Genomic DNA, 22,733 nt, shown 5'->3' on the forward strand with positions numbered 1-22,733 from the left:
AATTTTACCCACTCTAACTGGCGTAAGGTTGTGGGAGATGCTAGAGAGGAGCATCAAAAGAAAAGACTTCAAAAGGAAGGGCTGGAGAAGGTGCAAGGCCTTAGGACATGTTTACACAACTGAACTCAGCTGCAGCACATAAGGAACGCCTAGAGTCATTAACATTGTCCAGGGCCAGATCCTCCTTCACACCTGACCGTTCCTAGTGTTATAGAAACCAATTAACTAAAAATTCAACCTTGAAAAGTTAACCAGTAGATTGATTAACACACTTGCTTAGCTGACTTTATGCACATAGTCTTTAGCAATTATCCTAATAAAAAGAAGCTTTATTCTGGAGTTGGGGACTCCTTCTGATTTGAGTATGAGGACCTTCACTTAACTGCACTTTGTTTGTGGACTCATCTTTTGTGACTCTGGCCATACTCCCTGCAACTGAGTTTTTCGGTTTTGTTTTGTTTTGTTTTGTTTTGCAAACAGCATATGGAGCTCAAACTCTGGGATTTGGGAAGTGCATGGACTTTCCCTAGAGTAGAGCTGTGGTGCAAGTTCCTGGGGAGAAGGAGGGTCCTGGCCCTGAGAATGGTATAGGGACCTCCTGAGTTGCACTGGGAGAGAAAATTCCCCTTCCTGGAGTACATTGGGAAAAGAGTATATTGCCTCTCCAAGGACGAAAGACCTACAGGCACCAGTAAAAGGTTGTTCATTGCTAGGGGACAGAGGGGCACACAGAGGGCAGATAACCTGATTGCTACTTTTTGTGGTGCTAAACCAGATTCCACACGTGAATGGGTATGGGGCTGTTTTTTTGGGGGGGTGGGGGACAAATGACATCAGACACAGCATGCTGTGTACATGATGTGTACACATAATCTGTAGGAGAGGGGCAGGGCCATGTGGTGCTGGGCACTTTAAGTTTCCCGGTTTTGAATCCTAGCCCCGTGCCAAAGAAAAAAATGCAGGAGAGTTGTGGTGTGGAACATGCTGACTGCCCAGACTTCAGAGAGCAACACAGTGGCTCATAGTGGAAGCAGGACGTACTTACACCAAACCCTATCCCCTTATACCTGGCAACTACTTATTTACTGGGGCAAGACTGATGCTGAACCAATGCAGTGGGCCACTTCTACAGACCAGCACAGCCACCATCCCCAAGATTTTTTTTTTCTCCGCAGCACCCAACATTCACCAAGTATACAGAAAATAAAGTGCTTCAAAGCATCAACTGCAGTTTTGGTGGAAATTGAAACTTTTTTTTTTTCTTCTTCTTCTTCTTCTTCTTCTTCTTCTTAATTTTCCTTTTGAAATCAGACTTATAGTTTCTTTGTGTGTTTGGTTTTGTTTTTAATTTAGTTTCCTTCTCTCTCTCTCTCTCTCTCTCTCTCTCTCTCTCTCTCTCCCCCTCTCTCATTTTGTTTTCTTTGGAATCAGGGTTATAGTTTTTAATTTTAAATTATTTTTCATTCCTTTTCCTTACTCTTTTTTTTTGGGTCAGACTTTTTTCTGTTCTTTTTTTTTTCTAAGACTTATTTTTCAAGATAATTTATTGTCAAGTTAGCTAACATACAATGTATACAGTGTGCTCTTGATTTCATGGGTAGATTCCTATGATTCATCTCTTGCATACAACACCCAGTTCTCATCCCAACAAGTGCCCTCCTCAATGCCCATCACCCATTTTCCTCTCTCCCATGCCCCTCCATCAACCTTCAGTTTTTTCTCTGTCTTTAAGAGTTTCTTCTGGTTTGCCTCCCTCTCTGTTTGAAACTATTTTTTCCCTTCTCTTCCCCCATGGTCTTTTGTTAAGTTTCTGAAGTTCAACATATGAGTGAAAACATATGATATCTGTCTTTCCCTGACTGACTTATTTCACTTAGCATAATACCCTCCAGTTCCATCCATGTTCTTGCAAATGGCAGGATTTCATTTTTTCTCACTGCCAAGTAATATTCCATTGCATATATAAACCACATCTTTTTTATCCATTAATCAGTTGGTGAACGTTTGGACTCTTTCCATAATTTGACTATTGTTGAAATCACTGCTTTCCTGTGCCCCTGTGAATCAACACTCCTGTATCTTTTGTATAAATTCCTAGTAGGGTTATTTCTGGGTCATAGGGTAGTTCTATTTTTTAATTTTTTGAGGAACCTCCAAACTTCTTTCTAAAACAGCTATACCAGTTTGCATTCCCACCAATAGTGCAAGAGAGTTCCCATTTCTCCCTATCCTTGCCAACATCTGTTGTTGCCTGAGTTGTTAATTTTAGCCTCTCTGAGCAGTGTGAGGGGGTATCTCAATGTGGTTTTGATTTGTATTTCCCTGATGATGAGTGATGTTGAGGATCTTTTCATATGTCTGTTGGATGACATCTGGATACCTTCTTTGGAAGGTATTCATGTCTTCTGCCCATTTCTTCACTGGGTTATTTTTTTCAGGTGTTGAGTTTGGTAAGTTCTTTGTAGATTTTGGATACTAACCCTTTATCCATATGTCATTTGCAAATATCTTCTCCCATTCTGTTAGTTGCCTTTTATATTAGTTGATTGCTTCCTTTGCAGTGCAGAATATTTTTATCATAAGGAGGTACCAATAGTTCATTTTTGCTTTTATTTCCCTTGCCTTCAGAGGTGTGTCAAGCAAGAAATTGGTCAAATAGATTGTTGCCTATTTTCTCCTCTAGGGTTTTGATGATTTCCTGTCTCACATTTTCGTCTTTAATCCATTTTGAGTTTATTTTTGTGTATTATTAAGATATTGGTCCAGTTTCATTATATTGAATGTTGCTGTCCAGGTCTCCCAGCACCATTTGCTAAAGAGACTGTCTTTTTTCCATTGGATACCTTTTCCTGCTTTGTTACTGAAAATACAGTGTTTCAAAGCTCTTTCTTTCTTTCTTTCTTTCTTTCTTTCTTTTTCTTCTTCTTCTTCTTCTTCTTCTTCTTCTTCTTCCTCTTCTTCTTTTTCATTTTCATTTTGAAATCAGGCTTATAGTTTTTTTGTGTGTTTTTTAGTTTATTTTTTTCATTGCCTTTTCTTTTTTGGAACAGCCTTCCTTTTTTCTTTTATTTTTCTTTTTTTTTTTAATTTCTTTTTCTTTGGAATCAGGCCTATAGTTTTTTTTTTTCATTCTTTTTCCTTTACTCTTGTTTTGGGCCAGACTTTTTTGTTCTTTTTTTTTCCTCTGGACTTAGTTTTAACAGACAAATCATAGCACAACTAGTTAAAGGTTCAAACGATCCCCACTGTATACACCAGAAACACTTCCTGAAATGCTGTACCTTTGGCAGTGTATGACCCCTTTTCAGTACAGCATTGCTTTCAGGTGCAGGAAACATAAAAATATTTCAAATATGCAAAAGACAGAAACAGCCAAAATGACAAGATGGAGGAATTTTCCTCAAAAGAAAGGTCAAGAAAAAATCACAGCCAGGGACTTGCTCAAAACAGATGTAAACAATATATCTGAAAAATAATTTAGAACAATAATAATAAGACTACTATCTGAGCTTGAAAAAATCATAGAAGACACCAGAGAAAGCATTGCTATGAGGCATAAAAAGTAGTCAGGCTTAAATAAAAAGTACTATAACTGAGATGCAACACCAACTGGATATAGTCACTATAAGAATTGAAGAAGTAGAGGAGAGAATAGGAGATATAAGAGATAAAATTGTGGAAAATAATGAAGCTGAAAAGAGAATGGAAAGAAGATCACTAAGAAAGACTGAGGGAACTCAGTGATTCCAAAAAGCAAAACAATATCCATATCACAGGAGTCCCAAAAGAAGAAGAGTGGGAAAAGTGTAAAGAAGGTTTATTTGAACAGATTTTTGATGAGAACTTCCCTAGTCTGAAGAAAGAAATGAGCATCCAAGTCCAAGAGGCACAGAGAATTCCCCTAAGAATCAATGAAAACAGGTAAACACCATGACATATCATAATGAAACTTGAAAAATACAAAGTTAAAGAGGTAATCCTGAAAGCAACTAGGGACAAAGGTTTTTAAATTACAAGGGTAGACACATAAGGTTAGCAGAAGACCAGTCCACTGAAACCTGTCAGATTAGAAGGGAATGGCAAGAAATATTTAATATGCTGATTGGTAAAAAAAAAAATATATATATATGCAGCCAAGAATTCTTTATCCAGCAGGACTGTCATTCAGAATAGAAGGAGAGATAAAGAATTTCCCAGACAGAATGCAAACTGGTGCAGCCACTATAGAAAACAGCCACTCTGGGAAACACTCTGGAAATTAAAAAAAAAAAAAAAATAGAACTACCCTATGACTCAGCAATTGTAATACTAGGTATTTATCCAAAGGATACAGGAATGCTGTTTTGAAGGGGCATATGCACCCCAATGTTTATAGCAGCACTATCTACAATGGCCAGATTATGGAAAGAGGCCAAATGTCCATCAACTGATGAATGGATAGAGAAGATGGAAAGGAATATTATTTGGTGATCAAAATGAATGAATCTTGCCATCTGTAACAACGTGGACTGAATTAGAGTATATTAGGTTAAGTGAAATAAATCAGTCAGAGAAAGACAAATATCATGTGCCATCACTGATATGTAGACTTTAATATACAAAACAGATGAACATAAGAGAAGGGAAGCAAAAGTAATATAAAAACAGACCAGGAGATAAACCATAAGAAACTCTTAAATACAGAGAAAAACTGAGGGTTGCTGGAGGGGTGTTGGGTGAGGGGATGGGATAAATAGGCAAGGGGCATTAATGAGGACACTTGTTGAGATAAGCAATGGGTTTTATATGTAAGTGATGAATCACTAAATTCTATTCCTGAAATCAGTATTATGTTAACTCACTTGAATTTAAATTTTTAAAAACTTAAAATTAAAAAAAGTATTTCCCAGACCAAAAAAAAAAAAGGACTTTGTAACCAGTAAACAAGCTCTGCAAGAAATTTTAAAAGAGACTTTTTGAGTAGAGAACAACAAAAAACAAACACAAAGCAACAAAGACTAGAAAGGACCAGATGTATCACCATAAACACCAACACTATATGTAACACAAAGACACTAAATTCATATCTTTCAACAATCACTCTGAATGCAAATGGACTAAATCCTCCAGTTGAAAGACAAAGGGTGTCAGAATGGATAAAAAACAAGGTCCATCTATATGCTGCCTACAGGAAACTTATTTTAGATCTAAAAACATCTGCTGATTGCATGTGAAAGGATGGAGGGGTGTCTGGTGGCTCAGTTAAAAGACCAACTCTTGATTTTGGTTCATGCCAAAATCTCATGGTTGTGGAATTGAGCCCCACATGGGGGTCCATGCTGATCATGTAACCTGCTTGGATTCTCCCTCTCTCTCTGTCTCTCCCCCACTGGTGTACACACTCTCTTTCTCAAAGCAAATAAATAAACTTAAAAAAAAAGAAATAAGAGAATGTAGAAACATCTATCAGGGTAATGGATGTCAAAAGAAAGTGAGAGAAGCCATACTTACATCAGACAAAATGAATTTTGAAACAAAGACAGTAACAAGAAATGAAGAAAGGCATTACACCATAATTAAGGGTCTGTCTATAAAGAAGATCTAACAATTGTAAACATTTATGCCCCCAAATTGTAGAACCCAAATATATAAACCAATTAACAGCATACATAATAAACTCATTGATAATAATTTAGTAATAGTAGGGGACTTTAACACCCCACTTACAACTATGGTAGAGTATTTAAGCAGAAAATCAACAAGTAAACCAAGGTTTTAATTGATACACTGAACCGAGTAAATTTAACAAATATATTCAGAAAATTTCATCCTAAAGCAGCAGAATACACATTTTTTTCTCGAGTGCACATGGAGCACTCTCCATTCTAGATACATACTGGATCACAAATCCGTCCTCAACAGGTACAAAAAGATCAAGATCTTATTTTCATGTTACAACATTATGAAACTTGAAGTGAATCACAAGAAAAAAAATTGGAAATACCACAAATACATGGAGGTTAAAGAATATCCTGTTAAAGAAGGAATGGGTTAATCAGGTAATTAAGTGAGAAACAAAAAATATATGAAACCAAATGAAAACAAAAACAGTCTTAACACTCAGTCCTAACATTCTGGGATGCAGCAAAGACAGTCTGACAGGAAAGTATATTGCAATTCAGGTCTACCTCAAGAATCAAGAAATTTCCCAAATGCACAATCTAATCTTATGCCTAAAGGAGCTATAAAATAAACAGCAAATAAAGCCTAAAGCCAGCAGAAGAAGGGAAATAATAAAGATAAGAGCAGAAATAACTGATACCAAAACAAAAAGAAAACAGTGGAACAGATCAACAAAATTCATAGCTGGTTCTTTGAAAGAATTAACAAAATTGATAAACCCCTAACCAGACATATCAAAAAGAAAAGAAAAAAACTCAAATTGACAGAATTATGAATGAGAGAAGAGAGATCACAACCAACACCATGAAAATGCAAACGATTATGAGAATACTAGGAGAAATTATATGCCACAAATTGGGTAATCTGGAGGAAATGGACAAATTCCTAGAAACTGACAAACTACAAAACTGAAATGGGAAGAAATAGAAAATTTGAACAGACACATAACCACCAAAGAAATTGAATCAATAAAAGAAAATCTCCTAGCAAACAAGAGTCCTGGGCCAGATAGTTTCCCAGGGAATTCTACCAGACATATTAAAGAGTTAATACCCATTCTTTTCAAACTGTTCCCCCCACACACACACACAAAAGGAAGGATAATTTCCAAACTCATTCTACTAGGCCAGAATTACCTTGATTTGAAAACAAGACAAATATCCCACTAAAAAGGAGAATTACAGGCCAATTTCCCTGATGAAAATGGATGCAAAATTTCTCAACAATATACTAGCAAAGTGAATTCCACTCTACACTAAAATAATTAATCATCATTATCAAGTGGAATTTATTCCTGGGCTGCAGGGCTGGTTTAATATCTGTCCATTCATCAATGCAATACACCATATTAAAACAGAAAGTATAAGAATCATATAATATTCACAATAGATACAGAAACAACATTTGAAAAAAATACAGCATCCATTCTTGATTAAAAAAAAAAAAACCTCAACAAAGTATGGATAGAGGGAACATGCCTCAAGATCATTAAGGCCATATATGAAAGACCCAAAGCTAACATCATCTTCAAATATATATATATTTGAAATATATATATATATATATATATACGCATGTATATATGTATATATATATACACACATGTATATATGTATATATATATACACATGTATATATATATGTATATATATATATATATATATATATATATATATAAAGGAAATTTATTCAGTCATCAAAAAATGAAATTTTGCTATTTGCAATGATGTGGATGGAGCTAGAAGGTACTATGCTAAATAAAATAAGTCAACCAGAGAATGACAGCCATACGATTTCACTCATGTGGAATTTAAGAAACAAAACAGATGAACATATGGAAGCAGCTGGAAGAGAACAGAGGCAATCAAACCACAAGAGACTTAGTGATAAAGAAGAAACTGAGGATTAATGGAGAGAGGCAGGTGGGAGCTGGGCTAGATAGATGATATTAATGAGGGCATTTGTTGTGAGCACTGGGTGTTGTATGTAAGTGATGAATCACTGATTTCTACTCCTCAAACCAATAGTTCACTGTATGTTAACTAACTAAAATTTAAATAAATAAAAAAAGTTTGAAGTATATAGCAATATAGGCCTACCTCAAGAAGCAAGAAACATCTTTTTTTTTAATTTTTAAAATGTTTTAATTTATTTTTGAGACAGAGACACAGAGCATGAGCAGGGGAGTGTTAGAGAGAGAGGGAGACACAGAATCTGAAGCAGGATCCAGGCTCTGAGCTGTCAGCACAGAGCCCAATGCAGGGCTTGAACTCACAGACTGTGAGATCATGACCCGAGCTGAAGTCAGACACCCAACCTACTGACCCACCCAGGCACCCCTAAGAAAATTCTTAAATAAACAACCCAACCTTATACCTAAAGAAGCTAGAAAAAGAACAACTAATGAAACCTAAAGCCAGTAGAAGGAAGTAAACAATAAAGATTAGACTAGAAATAAGTGATAAAGAAACTAATAAAACAATAGAAGAGATCAATGAATCCAGGAGATGGTTCTTTAAAAAAAAATGAAATTGATAAATTCCTAGGCATAATTATCAAAAAGGACAGAGAAAGTACTCAAATAAATGAAATCACAAATGAGAGAGAAGAAATAACCAACACCACAGAAATACAAACAATTAGAGAAAAGTATGAAAAACTATATGCCAACAAATTGGACAACCTGGAAGAAATGATACACTCCTAGAAACATACAAACCACTAAAACTGAAGCAGGAAGAAACAGAAAACATTGACTGATAACCAGCAATGAAATTGTATCAGTAATAAAAAATCTCCCAACAAACAAAAGTGTGAGGCCAAATAGATTCACAGATTAATTCTACCAAACATTTGAAGAAGAATTAATACGTATTTTTTCTCAAACTACTCCAAAAAATAAAAATTGAAGTAAAATTTCCAAATTCATTCTACAAGGCCACCATTACCCTCATACCAAAGTCAAAGACTCCACTGAAAAAGAGAACTTGATGCCAATATCCCTGATGAACATGGATGCAAAGTTCTCAATAAAATACTAGCAAAGTTGTTCCAAGAGTACATTAAAAGAATCATTCTCCACAATCAAGTTGGATTTATTCTTGGTCTGCAAGTGTGATTCAATATTTGGAAATCAAACAGTGTGATACATCACATTAATAAAATAAAGAATAAGAACAATATGAGCCTTTAAATAGATACAGAAAAAAAGTTCTGACAAAGTATCCACGCATGATAAAAACTCTCAACACCTCAACATCATCCCACAGCTGATATCATCCTCAATGGGGGAAAAGTGAGAGCATTTTCTCTGTGGTCAGGAAGAAGACAGGGATTTCCAGCCTCACCATTGTCATTTAACATAGTACTGGAAGTCATAGCCTCAGAAATTACACAACAAAAATGAATAAAAGGATCTAAATCAGCAAGGAAGAAATCAAACTTTCACTAGTTGCAGATTACATGGTATCATATACATAATCCCTGAAAGACTCCATGAAAAATTTGCTAAAAGTGATGCACAAATTCAGGAAAGTCACAGGATACAAAATCAATGTACAGGGATTTGTTGCATTTTTATACTCCAGCAATGAAGCAGCAGAAAAATAAATCAAGGAATCAACTCCATTTACAATTGCACCAAAAATCATAAGATATCTAGAAATAAACCTAACCAAAGAGGTAAAAGGTCTATAGTCTGGAAACTATAAAACCCTGATATAGGAAATTGAAGATGACAAAAAGAAATGGAAAAACATTCCATTCTTATGTACTGGAAGAAAAATAATATTGTTAAACTGTCAATACTATCTAAAGCAATCTACACACTTAATGCAATCCCTATCAAAATAACAACAACATTTTTCACAGAGCTAGGACAAACAATCCTAAAATTTGTATGGAACCACCCAAATACCCGAAGAAAATTTGAAAAAGAAAAGTAAAGCTGGAGGCATCACCATTCCTTACTTGAAAATATATTACTAAGTGATATAAAACTTTGGGTGACCAAAACAGTATAGTACAAAAATAAACACATAGATTAATAATAGAACAGAATAGAAAGCCCAGAACTGAACCCACAACTATATGGCCAATTAATCTTCGATAAAGCAGGAAATAATATCCAATGGAGAATAGACAGTCTATTCAACAAATAGCATTGGGAAAACTGGACAGCAAAATGCAAAGAATGAAACTGGTCCACTTTCTTATACCATACAGAAAAATAAATTATAAATGGATTAAAGATATAAAGGTGAGACAGGATACCATTAAAATCCTGGAAGAGAACACAGGCAGTAACTTCTTTTACATTAGCTATAGCAACTTCTTACTATGTATGACTTCTGAGGCAAGGGAAACAAAAGCAAACATAAAGTATTGAGACTTCATCAAGATAAAAAACAAAACAAAACAAAACAAAAATTCTAAACAGGGAAGTCCTCAACAAAACTAAAAGGAAAGTTTTGGAATAGGAAAGGTTTTTGCAAATGACATATCCAACAAAGTGTTAGTATCCAAAATAGAGAAATAACTTATAAAACTCAACACCCAAAAAACAAATAATCCAGTTAAAAATGGGAAACCATGAATAGACAATACATATGGTTAACAGACACATGAGTAGATTCTCAATATCACTCATCATCAATGTAATGCAAATTAAAACTACAATGAAATATCACCTTATGTTGCAAGGAATATGGTCTGAGTCACAAAAGATGAGTCTGCAAACAAAGTAAAGTGAAAGTCCTCCTACTCAAGTTGGAATGAGGCCCCAACTCCAGAATGAAGCTTCTTTTTATTAGGATAATTGCTAAAGACTATGTGCATAAGTCAGCTAAGCAAGTGTGTTAATCAATCTAATGGTTTAGCTTTTCAAGGTTGAATTTCGAATTAATTGGTTTCTATAACACTAGGAAGGGTCAGGTGTGAAGGAGGATCTGGCCCTGGACAATGTTAATGGCTCTAGGAATTTCTTAGGAGCCCAGCTGCGTTCAGCTGTGTAAACGTGTCCTAAGGCCTTGCACCTTCTCCAGCCCTTCCCTTTTGAAGTCTTTTTTCTGTGATGCTTCTCTCCCGAATCTCCTGAATCTCCCCCTTTTTCTTTCATTTGGCAAAGCTAGAGGGCAAAGACAGAGACTCATGAGGCATATTCTCAGATTCTCAGATTCATTGCTGTCTTCTTCTCCAGACTAGGTATATGCAAAGTAATAAGACAAAGATTAATATAAAAATGCCAATCACAGAAAAGCTTAAGTGTTTTATATAATTCATTGGATTCAATTCTGAGATTGGATTAGTTATCTCAGTTAGAAAAGGAGCACTAGAAATCATCTCAAGTTTATTTTTGAACATTTCATAAATGTCCTTTTGCAATTGAGCTGTATCAACGGAGGTATTGCCTTGATTAAGAAGGTGTCAATGCACCAGGTCCCATGATATCTTAGACTGATTATATACCTGGTGGGTGACACAAAAGGGGGTTATGTTCCAATCACATTGAAGCTTTATCTGTTGTTGTAAACTAATCAATTGATCTCCGAGAAAAAGAACAGCTTGTTGCAAGTCAGATAATTGGCTCTCTATTCAGCTATCATGTTGATGTTCCACAGCCTTTCTGAATCTTGATGCCAGTTTTATACAAAGCGGGGTAGTTTGCACAGTCTGATGCAGTGCAAAACCAGCTGTTGCTGCTGTAGCTGTAATAGTTATAATCCCAAGTACAGCAGTTACCAGTAAAGCTAAAAACTGTCAGGTGCAGTGTAAGACACTGATATGCCCCGATTCGAGAGACCCCCCCAAAAACAAACCACAAGGGTCCACAGTCAAAGCCAAGATGCAAGGTCGATTATTGCAGGTTCAAACCCGGTCGTCCGCGCACTCATTGCCGGTGACGCTAAGAGGCCCCGAGCGAGGATCTTACAGCTTCTTTTATAGACAGGCACAAACAAGTTAGGGATTTTTTTACGGTTACAGAGCTGTTATTGGTTGACATTTAAATTTGAACACTCAGCAGAACTTGATTGGTTCCCACCTTTTTTTCAAACCACTCAGCAGAACTTGATTGGTTCCCGCCTTTATGTCAGACCACAACTGGGCATGCCCTGGCTGGTTCCGGGAACTGCGGGGCGGGGGGGGGGGGGGAGGTCTTTTCTTTGCAGTTGTGAGTACACCTGGTAATTTTTCTCTTAGTCTCTCATTCCCCCCTCTCTTTGGTGCCTTAAGAGCCAATCTTGGATCTTATGTGTCTGACTCAAATGTTTCGGTAATGACGGGTTGGTATTGGGTCCTAAGGACCATCAGTTGGATCGTGTTAACTCGGTCTTTGATAAAGGCAACTAGTTTATTAATAATATAAGGCCTGAAGGTGAGGAGGAGAAGGAGGAGTATAAGGGGCCCAGCTAGAGCAGAAAGCAGGGTAGCTAGCCATGGGGACTGATTGAACCAAGACTCAAACCAGCCTTGTTGTTGTTCTCGTTCACACCTCCTTTTGGCCAGGCCTTCTCTAACTTTAGCCATGGACTCTGGGACTACTCTGGTGTGGTCAGCATAAAAACAACATTCTTCTCTTAAGGCTGCACATAAACCTCCCTGTTGGAGGAAGACTAGATCTAGCCCCCTTCGGTTCTGTAGGACTACTTCAGAAAGGGAGGTCAGAGATTTTTCGAGGTGCGAGATTGAGTCCTCAAGTCTGGCTATATCCTCATCAATGGCTGCCCTTAGGCTATTGAACCCTCGGTGCTGGATGGCTAGTGATGAGATCCCAGTTCCTGTCCGGTGGCCAAGGTTATGGCTGTAAAGCGTTCCCGTTTTGTTCTTATTGACTCTCTTGCTTCCGTCCCTTCTGTCAACAGATCATATACAACATTTTCTCGGTGGTAAATAACCTGTGGAAATACTAATACCATGATACAATATTCGGTTGACGAATTAAAAACATCTCTGCTAACACATGGGGTGAGCCCTGTCTTAGAAGAACAAATCCACCAACTGTCAGGAGCTGGAATTATCCATTTAGATTCATCTATAGAGTAATTAGTCGGGGCACAGAGCTGGATATGGCTAGAGGGGACCTTTCCTATACAAGTCCCATTGCCAGTGACCGCTTGCAGTGTGAGGCCGGGGCCCTTTTGATTCCACTTGCAAGCTGCTGGCGACTCTTCTCCTGATTGTGAAAAAGGGGCAGCTAGACCTATGGCTTCGTAGAAGGGGGGTTTTATATCATAATGTAGCCAACAGGCCCTTGTTGCCTCAGGGTCTGATCGGTTTAAGGCCTCATATGCTGCTGTTAGCAATTTCCATAGGGAGTCTATGCCTTCTGGGTTCTGATTTTCTTGGACAGCTTGTGCTTTTACTCCTGGGGTAAGGACAGGGGTCCTGCTGGAGGGAGTAGTGGGGATCTGCCTGGGGATAGGCTCGTCTCTCTTTTTTTTTTTTTCCTAATACCTGATTTGGCCCCACCGGTTGTACAAGAAGGGTGACTTTTAATTTCATTTGAATGGCAGTCCCAAAGAGGGGATATTGATACAAGTAGAGTCCCCAAGTGAGTCCTGAGACCCACCGCCTGTCCTTTTCCCCCTCCTCTGTAAATCTTACACAAATAAGGTTACAGTTTTCATCATACCTGATGCGGGTACATGGTTGGACATAGGACATTTCAATAAATTGGGGTTTTACTTCCCACTTTCATTCCCCATCATTGGAGGTGACACAACTCCAGGCTGCGCAATAGAGGGTTACAAACCTTCCACATGTGCGCCTCATCACCCCTGTCCTAAATCCCGGACATGCATAAAATCCATTTCTACTTATTGATACCCTTCTTCGCAGTTGCCTCCATTTACCTCCTTCCATTTCTCCTAATGGACTAATTTTTTCTAAATTAAAATATAAATCTGGCCACCAGGTATTTAATGGGGCAGTTCCTAGGGTTTTGTTGTAGACTTCATGAGTCTCTAAATTAGTAATTTTCCATGTCAAATTATAGGGGTTGTGGGGGGTTGAATTTACAGACAGAATTTGCAGAACAATCAAAAGGAGGGCAAGTACCATAGTTACAGCTCAGTCCGTTGGCGGTGTAGGGTCAATTTTAAAGGATTGTCCTTAGTCTGATCAACAGTCCAGGTTGTCTTTGAAGGTCCGATGAGGTATGAGAACGGGTCCACTGGTTTGGCGTGGGCGAAATGGATCCAGGTGGCGATTCCGTCTACTTTGATGGCAGTCAGTGTTGTCAGGATGACCTGGAAGGGTCCTTTCCACCTGGGCTCCAGAGTTCCCTGCCGATGACATTTGATGAGGACCCAATCCCCTGGCCGGAATTGATGTGGAATAGGCGGGGGTCCAGTCTCATAGAGTTCCTTTAATTTGGGCCATACATCTTCATGGACCCTCTGCAAGGCTTGTAGGGAGAACAAGAATTCAAGACTATTATCGTTCTCAGCTTTGACAAGGTTATCTGTTAGGTTAGGGATGATGGGGGGTGGTCTACCATGTATTATTTCATTGGGTGTGAGTCCCAGTTTGTATGGGGAATTACGCACCCTGAACAGAGCGTAGGGGAGAAGGACCACCCAATTAGCGCCAGTCTCCATGGTCGATTTAGTTAGGGTCTCCTTTAATGTTCTGTTCATTCTCTCTACCTGTCCTGAGCTTTGGGGTTGGTATGCACAATGTAATTTCCAATCAGCCCCAAGTATGGAAGCCAGTCCCTGACTTACTTTAGAGACGAATGCAGGTCCATTGTCTGACCCTATCATTACTGGAAAACCATACCTGGGCAGGATTTCTTCCAGGATCTTTTTGGCTACAATCTGCGCCATTTCATTCTTGATTGGAAAGGCTTCAGTCCATCCTGAAAAGGTATCTACAAAAACTAGCAAATACTTATATCCATATTTTCCTGGTTTTACCTCAGTGAAATCTACTTCCCAATAGGTCTCCGAGCTGCTCCCTCTTTGTCTTACCCCTGTTGTCTGAGGATTGTACTTGCATTGTTGAGTTGGCACACTGTACATTTAGTGACTACTTGATCGACCTTATCAGAGACATTTCTGATTTTTAGTCCAGTCTGTCTCAGTAAGTCCAACATTCGCAGGGAACCTAAGTGGGTGCTGGGATGGATCCGCTCTAGAACTTGCCATCCTAGTTTATCTGGGAGTATACTGCTGCTTTTGGAGTCTCTCCACCAGCCATCTTTGATTCGGGTCATAGGAAGTTTACTCATCCATTGAATGTCGCTTTCTGAATACTCAGGGCTGGGGGGCAATTCCCGGGGTCCGGGGTCTGGCAGCTGTACGGTCAGCAATTGCGCTGGGGGCCGAGCTATGTTTTTTGCAGTCTGATCGGCCAAATTGTTGCCCCGGGAAACTGGGTCGGTTGTCTTCTGGTGTCCTGGGCAATGCACAATCGCTAGCTTTTTGGGTTCCCATAAGGCTGCTGGCAGGGCTAGAATCTCTTCTTTATTTTTGATGTCTTTCCCTTCAGCTGTGAGGAGCCCCCGTTCTCTGTATATCGCCCCATGTACATGAGCGGTGGCAAAGGCATATCGACTATCAGTGTACACGGTTAGCTTGTGGTCTCTCCCTAATTTTAGGGCCTGGGTTAAGGCTATTAGTTCAGCCTTCTGGGCCGAGGTTCCAGGGGGTAGGGCTTCTGCCCAAATCACCTCGGTTTCTGAAGTTACTGCCACCCCCGCATACCTTTGTCCTTGGTGAACGAAGCTGCTTCCGTTGGTAAACCAGATGGCATCCCCATCCAATAATGGTTGGTCCTGCAAGTCCTCCCGGACCCCATAAACTTGAGCCAGTATGTCGGAACAGTCATGAAGTGGGGTTCCCATGTCTGTGTCTGGCAGCAGTGATGCTGGGTTCAGGGCCGTTGGGGGGGGTGAAGATGACCCTGAGGGGGTTCAACAGCAGTCCCTGGTAATAAGCGAGTCGGGCATTGCTCACCCATCAGTCAGGCGGCTGCTTGAGGATGCCCTCGATGGCATGCAGGGTGGTGACTTGTAGCTCTTGGCCCATGGTCAGCTTATCAGCATCCTTTACCATTAGGGCAGTGGCTGCAATCATCCGGAGACAGGGTGGCCATCCGGTGGCCACTGGATCTAGCTTTTTAGACATATAGGCTACTGGCCTGCGCCAAGGGCCCAAATGCTGGGTTAGCACCGCCTTGGCTATGCCCCGGTTTTCATCTACATGTAGGTGGAAGGGTTTGGAGACATTGGGATGTCCCAGGGCAGGTGCTGATAGCAGAGCAGTTTTGATTCGTTGGAAGGCCTGTTGGGCTTCTTCCGTCCAACTAAAGGGCTGTTGATCTTTTGTTGCCTGGTATAAAGGTTTTGCTAATTCAGCAAACCCTGGTATCCATCGTCTGCAGAACCCAGCTGACCCTAGGAATTCCCTCACCTGTCGGGGTGTCTGCGGCCTGGGAATACGAATGACAGTCTCCTTCCCGGCATCCGTTAGCCAGTGTTGCCCCCCTCTCAGTAAGTAACCCAGGTAAGTTACCTCTGACTTGCAGATCTGAGCCTTCTTTGCTGAGGCTCGGTAGCCTAAGGTTCCCAGAGTTCGCAGGAGACCTTCGGTTCCCTGGATGCAGGCTTCGGGTGTTTCAGCAGCTATTAAGAGATCATCAACATAGTGTAGGAGAATTATATTAGGGTGTTGTTGTCTGTAGTCACTTAAATCTTCGTGTAGAGCCTCGTCGAACAGGGTCGGAGAGTTCTTGAATCCTTGTGGCAGTCTGGTCCAAGTGAGCTGGCCATTTATGCCCCTGTCTGGATCTGTCCACTTGAATGCAAAGAGCTCTTGACTTTTAGGCGCTAGTGGTAGGTTGAAAAAAGCATCTTTTAGATCCAGAACAGTATACCATTGTTTTTGTGGGCTGAGGGCGCTCAGGAGAGTATAGGGGTTAGGAACGGTTGGATGTATGCCCATCACCCGCTTAGTGACTTCTCTCAGGTCCTGCACTGGTCTGTATTCCCCGCTGTTGGGTTTGCGCACGGGCAGCAGGGGTGTATTCCATGCTGAGTGGCAGGTGCGTAGGACCACGAAGTCAAGGAGGCGGCGGATATGCGGTGCAATGCCATTTTTGGCTTCCGCGGGCATAGGGTATTGGCGCACGTGGACGGGGTCCATCCCGGGCTTGACCTCTATAAATAGGGCTGGGCGATGTTTTGCAGAAACCACCCGTTTCTGCCCACGTGTCTGGGAAGCGTTGAAGCCAACGCTCGATGCCCTGATCCAGAGGATTGGGTTCCTGATGGAGCCTATATTCATCTTCTAGTTTCACAGTGAGTACAGATATGGGTTGGTTGTGGAAGTCAGTCACTGTGGGTCCCTTGGTTGGAAATGAATTTGGGCCCCCATTTTGGTAAGCAAATCCCTCCCCAACAGGGGTCAGGGGCTGTCGGGAATGACCAGGAAGGAGTGGGTTAACTTCCCAGTTCCTAACGCCACAGTCCTCTGAGTTGTCCAGGGGTACTTCTATATTCCGGTGGCCCCTTGTACCCAGGATGATTTTTCAGATACTTTTCCATGGGGCTTGACCAGAACTGAGTGCTGTGCCCCGGTATCAACTAGGAACTGGACTGGGGTCCCCTCCACTTGCAATGTTACCCTAGGTTTGGGGAGGGGATCCGAACCCCGTCCTCCCTATTCTGTATCTTGGGTAAACAGTATGGGGGCTATTTTAGGCTGCCATTGTCCTTGGCTGGGGCGGGGTTGTTTCTTCTTGGGGCTTTCTCATATCCAATGGCCTTTTTCTTTACAATAGGCGCATTGATCTTTATCTAAGTGCCGCCTGGGAGGGCGTGTTGTTTGAATGCCTTCTGGGGGTGGCTGTTCTTTCTGGACTCTAGCAGGCAGGACTTTAGTCATTTTCTCTGTGACCTTGATCTGTCTCTCTTCTGGGGTGTCCCTGTTGTTGTAGACCCGTTGTGCTATACGGAGCAGATCCTGGATCTGTTTACCTTCTAAATCCTCTAGCCTTTGGAGTTTTTTCTTAATGTCAGGAGCTGCTTGATTTACAAAGGACATAATGACAGCAGCCTGGTTCTCAGGGACTTCTGGATCCATGGGGGTAAACTGCCTAAAGGCTTCCATTAATGTCTCTAAGTAAGCAGCTGGACTCTCTGCCTTTCCCTGTAAGACTGAATATACCTTAGCCAAATTGGTGGGCTTGCGAGCTGCAGCCCGGAGACCAGCCATCAGAGTCTGGCGATAAATGAGTAGCCTTCCCCTACCTTCTGTCGTGTTGTAGTCCCATTCGTCCTGTGGAGGTCTGGTTAGGGGGAAAGCCGCATTAATGAGGTCAGGGTTAGATGTCGGCCGACCGTCGTCTCCGGGAACCAGCTTTCTTGCTTCTAATTGGATCCTCTCTCGCTCCTCTGTAGTGAACAGGATGCGGAGGAGCTGCTGACAGTCGTCCCAGGTGGGCTGGTGGGTGAACATGACACTGTCTAAAAGAGCTATTAGGTCTTTAGGGTTATCAGAGAATCGAGCGTTCTGTGTTTTTCAGTTGTAAAGGTCACTGGTGGAAAAGGGCCAATACTGGAGTCGGGGGTTGCCTGTTTCATCGGGGGGTCCTATTTCCCGCAGGGGTAGGGCCACAGTGGAATTGGGGAGGCGAGGGTTTGGCTCACGCTGGGTGGGCCCAGGTTCGGCCGGCTGGCCCCTCGAGGTTGGTTTCGTTTTCAATGGGGCCTGGCGCGGCTGCTGCCTCCCGTCCTCCTGGTTCCCCTGCGGGGGCAACTAGTGGGGCGATTGGTGGGGCAGCTGCTGTGGGCAGGGCCTGGGGTACGAGGGGAGGGGGATGTTAGGGTGGAGGGTCTAGGAATAGTAGGTCCTGACTATCGGGCAATATGGGATACAAGGGCGCGGCTGGCGTCCTTGATTTTGGGGGATCAGCAGGCCGCATGGCAAGGACCTTACACATTCCTAAGGATAGGAAGGGGGCCAACCAAGGTGATGGATTTTCTACTAAATTCCGCCATACAAGAATGTAGGGAATCTGATCCGGGTGTCCCTCGTGACCCGGTCGAAAAATCTTTGATTTCACCTTAGCAATTATAGGGAGGCAGAAAGTTCCTTCGGTTGGCCATCCAACGCCAAAGGTTGGCCATTCGGAGCGGCAGAGGGTTATTAATTTTCCCCGCTGGATGTCTAAACTCAAATTCTGTCCTCTGGTTCTAACATCCCTGAAGTTAGCAACGAGGAGAGAAAGGGGAGTGCTTTGAGATTGGCCCATCTGTATCCTGGAGGTGGAGGAAAGGATTAAAAGGAGAAACAGTAAAGTTATGAGGATTTCTGGCTGGGCCAGGCCAGGTCACCTGTGAAAGAGAAGGATTTTAACACTTAAAGGTTATAGAATAGAGAACACAACACTTAGATCGCTAGCGCGTTTCAGGTGTCTGCCACCCGAACAGAAAAATTCCAATGGGCCCAAAAATGTGCCCCAGACGGGTGCCAGTGGACGTCTCCTACTGGACCCAACCGACTGCCCTATAGCGTGTCCGCCAGGGCTGTGTCAGTCACCGATACAGATCCCGCGCGGGAGAGCCAGAAACGAACAAACAAGCAGAAACGGACAGAGCCAGCTCACTTACCGATTGGTCTCAGGGATGACCCGTTGACTTGGGGTCTGGTGGGTTTAGGGGGGATCCCGGACGAGCCCCCAAATGATATGCCCGGATTCAAGAGACCCCCTGAAAACAATCCACCAGAGTCCAGAGTCAAAGCCAAGCGGCAAGGGTCGTTTATTGCAGGTTCGAACCCGGTCGTCCGTGCACTTGTTGCCGGTGACGCTAAGAGGCCCCGAGCGAGGATCTTACAGCTTCTTTTATAGACAGGCACAAACAAGTTAGGGATTTTTTTACGGTTACAGAGCTGTTATTGGTTGACATTTAAATTTGAACACTCAGCAGAACTTGATTGGTTCCCACCTTTTTTTCAAACCACTCAGCAGAACTTGATTGGTTCCTGCCTTTATGTCAGACCACAACTGGGCATGCCCTGGCTGGTTCCGGGAACGGCGTGGGGCGGGGCGGGGGGGGGAGGTCTTTTCTTTGCAGTTGTGAGTACACCTGGTAATTTTTCTCTTAGTCTCTCAACACGTTTCAATATTTCATCTATGAGAAACATTTCAGGGGAGTGTAGCCAATACCGATTCCATGATTACAGGCATCCAAACCCCATTACATGCATTAAGGATATCTAAGCTTGGTTTTTCCTGGTTAAAAGAAATAGAATCAAGACAAGTATAAAAGGAACAATTAAGGCAAGTAAGAAGATTGTTATCCGGATCCCAATGAGGCATGTATAACATAAACAGAAAAGGAAGTCTGACACATGATTGAATTTTATGAGTATCATTTAATCTAAAAGAGATTGAGAATTTATTTGAAACATTCGTTAAGTGGCCTTTCAAGTGGCATGCCTAAAAATCCAGTGCCAATTTTCCGAAGTTCTAAATGAATTGGCCCATCAGGTAAATGTGGGCTGGGGAGAGTCATCTCTCCTTCATTCCACACAATGGGTTCAGATGTTACATCTGAAATGATGTCGTCTTGATATTGATGCCATCAGAGCTCTTTTTTGGAGTATTTGCTCCGAGCAGAGTCTACAGAGGCACAATTAATGATGCTTCCTTTGGAAGTATTAAGAACTCTACCAGCCTCTCCTCTATAGCTCTATAGAGTTCCCAATTTACCCATGCCTCAGGATTTATGATATTTCTTAATTGACATTGAGAAAATTTATGAAGGTGATCATATGTAATTCTTTGACTTCTCATGGAGACTCCCTGTAGTAAGTACAATATAGAGACATTAGTCCCATTGGGTATTTTTGTTCTCCATGGCTGTGAATGAAATGGAACATAGTATCTGCCTATTCCAAAGCATATAGGTGGCCCATCTGCACCTACAAAAATTCAGGGATTACTTTTACTTCTTATGGTTTACATGGGCCTCTATTATCATAAGGTCCAGGCAACCAGACTGAATTATTTACATAAACCAGGAAAGAGAGATCATCCCATGTAATTAATCTATTTAAGAGGTGAATTTGGAATATAAGCCCAATATGTGTGATTCTCTTTATTTTTTTAATATGAAATTAATTGTCAAATTGGTTACCATACAACACCTAGAGCTCCGCCCAATAGGTTCCCTCCTCAATGCACATCATGCACTTTCCCCTCCCTCCCACCCCCATCAAACCTCAGTTTATTCTCAGTTTTTAAGAGTCTCTTATGGTTTGGCTCCTTCTGTAACTTACTTTTTTTTTCATTCTGCTTCCCCATGGTCTTCTGTTAAGTTTCTCAGGATTAGCATAAGAGTGAAAACATATGTTATCTCTCTTTCTCTGTATGACTTATTTCACTTAGCATAAAAGTCTCCAGTTCCATCCACATTGCTACAAAACACCATATTTCATTCTTTCTCATGGCCAATTAATATTCCATTGTGTATATAAACCAAAATTTCTTTATCCATTCATCAGTTGATGGACATATAGGCTCTTTCTGTAGTTTGGATATTGTTGAAAGTGCTGCTCTAAACATTGGCGTACAAGTACCCCTATGCATCAGCACTCCTGAATCTGTTAGGTAAATTCCTAGCTGTGCTATTTCTGGGTCATAGGGTAGATCTATTTTTAATTTTTTGAGGAACCTCCACACTGTTTTCTAGAGTGCCTGCAACCAGTTTGCATTCCCAACAATTCCCATTTCTTCCCTGGATTATTTATTTTTAAGGTGTGGACTTTGGTGAGTTCCTTATAGATTTTGGATAGTAGCCCTTTGTCTGATATGTCTTTTGCAAATATCTTTTCCCATTCTGTCGGTTGCCTTTTAGTTTTGTTGATTGTTTCCTTTGCAGTGCAGAAGCTTTTTATCTTCAAGAGGTGCCAATAGTTAATTTTTTCTTTTAATTCCATTGCCTTTGGGGATGTGTCAAGTAATAAATGGCTGCGGGTGAGGTCAGAGAGGTTTCTTCCTGCTTTCTCCTCTAGGGTTTTGATGGTTTCCTGTCTCGCATTCAGGTCCTTTATCCATTTTGAGTTTATTTTTGTGAATGGTGTGAGAAAGTGGTCTAGTTTCATTCTTCTTGATGTTGCTGCCCAGTCTCCAAGCACCATTTGTAAAAGAGACTGTCTTTTTTTCCATAGGATATTTTTTTCTGCTTTGTCAAAGATTAGTTGGCCTGGGGTGCCTGGGTGGCTCAGTTGGTTAAGCTGCCGACTTCAGCTCAGGTCATGATCTCACGGTCTGTGAGTTCGAGCCCCGTGTCAGGCTCTGTGCTGACAGCTCAGAGCCTGGAGCCTGTTTCAGATTCTGTGTCTCCCTCTCTCTCTGACCCTCCCCCGTTCATGCTCTGTCTCTCTCTGTCTCAAAAAAAATAAATAAATGTTAAAAAAAAAAAAAAGATTAGTTGGCCATACTTTTGTGTGTCCAATTCTGGAGTCTATTCTATTACATTGGTCTATGTGTCTGGTTTTGTGTCAATATCATGCTGTCTTGATGATTGTAGCTCTGTAGTAGAGGCTAAAGACTGGGATTGTGATGCCTCCCGCTTTGGTCTTCTTGTTCAATATTACTTTGGCTATTCGGGGTCTTTTATGGTTCCATACAAATTTTAGGATTGCTTGTTCTAGCTTCAAGAAGAATGCTGGTGCAATTTTGATTGGAATTGCATTGAATGTATAGATTGCTTTGGGTAGTATTGACATTTTAACAATATTTATTCTTCCAATCTATGAGCACAGAATGTTTTTCCATTTTGTAGTATCTTCTTCAATTTCCTTCATAAGCTTTCTATAGTTTTCAGCATCCAGATGTTTTGCATCCTTGGTTAGGTTTATTCTGAGGTATTTTATGATTCTTGGTGTAGTTGTGAATGGGATCAGTTTATGTGTCTTTCTGTTGCTTCATTGTTAGTGTATAAGAATGCAACTGATTTCTTTACATTGATTTTGTATCCTGCGACTTTGCTGAATTCATGTATCAGTTCTAGAAGGTTTTTGGTAGTCTATCGGGTTTTCCATGTATAATATGTCATCTGCAAA

General features: G+C 41.1%; 1 protein-coding gene across 1 annotated transcript in view; it reads right to left on the reverse strand.

Moving 5' to 3' along the window:
• The window catches only part of LOC131516176 (uncharacterized), a 42,937-nt gene extending 23,875 nt beyond the window's left edge, over nt 1–19,062 (reverse strand). Inside the window, 2 exon segments of the mRNA XM_058736852.1 lie at nt 17,912–18,104; nt 18,727–19,062. Coding sequence (XP_058592835.1) covers nt 17,912–18,104; nt 18,727–18,915 — 382 coding nt within the window. The 5' untranslated portion in view covers nt 18,916–19,062.
• Nucleotides 19,063–22,733: the final 3,671 nt, after the last annotated feature.

This window comes from Neofelis nebulosa, chromosome 7 (assembly GCF_028018385.1).
Source record: "Neofelis nebulosa isolate mNeoNeb1 chromosome 7, mNeoNeb1.pri, whole genome shotgun sequence".
Lineage (NCBI taxonomy): Eukaryota > Metazoa > Chordata > Mammalia > Carnivora > Felidae > Neofelis > Neofelis nebulosa.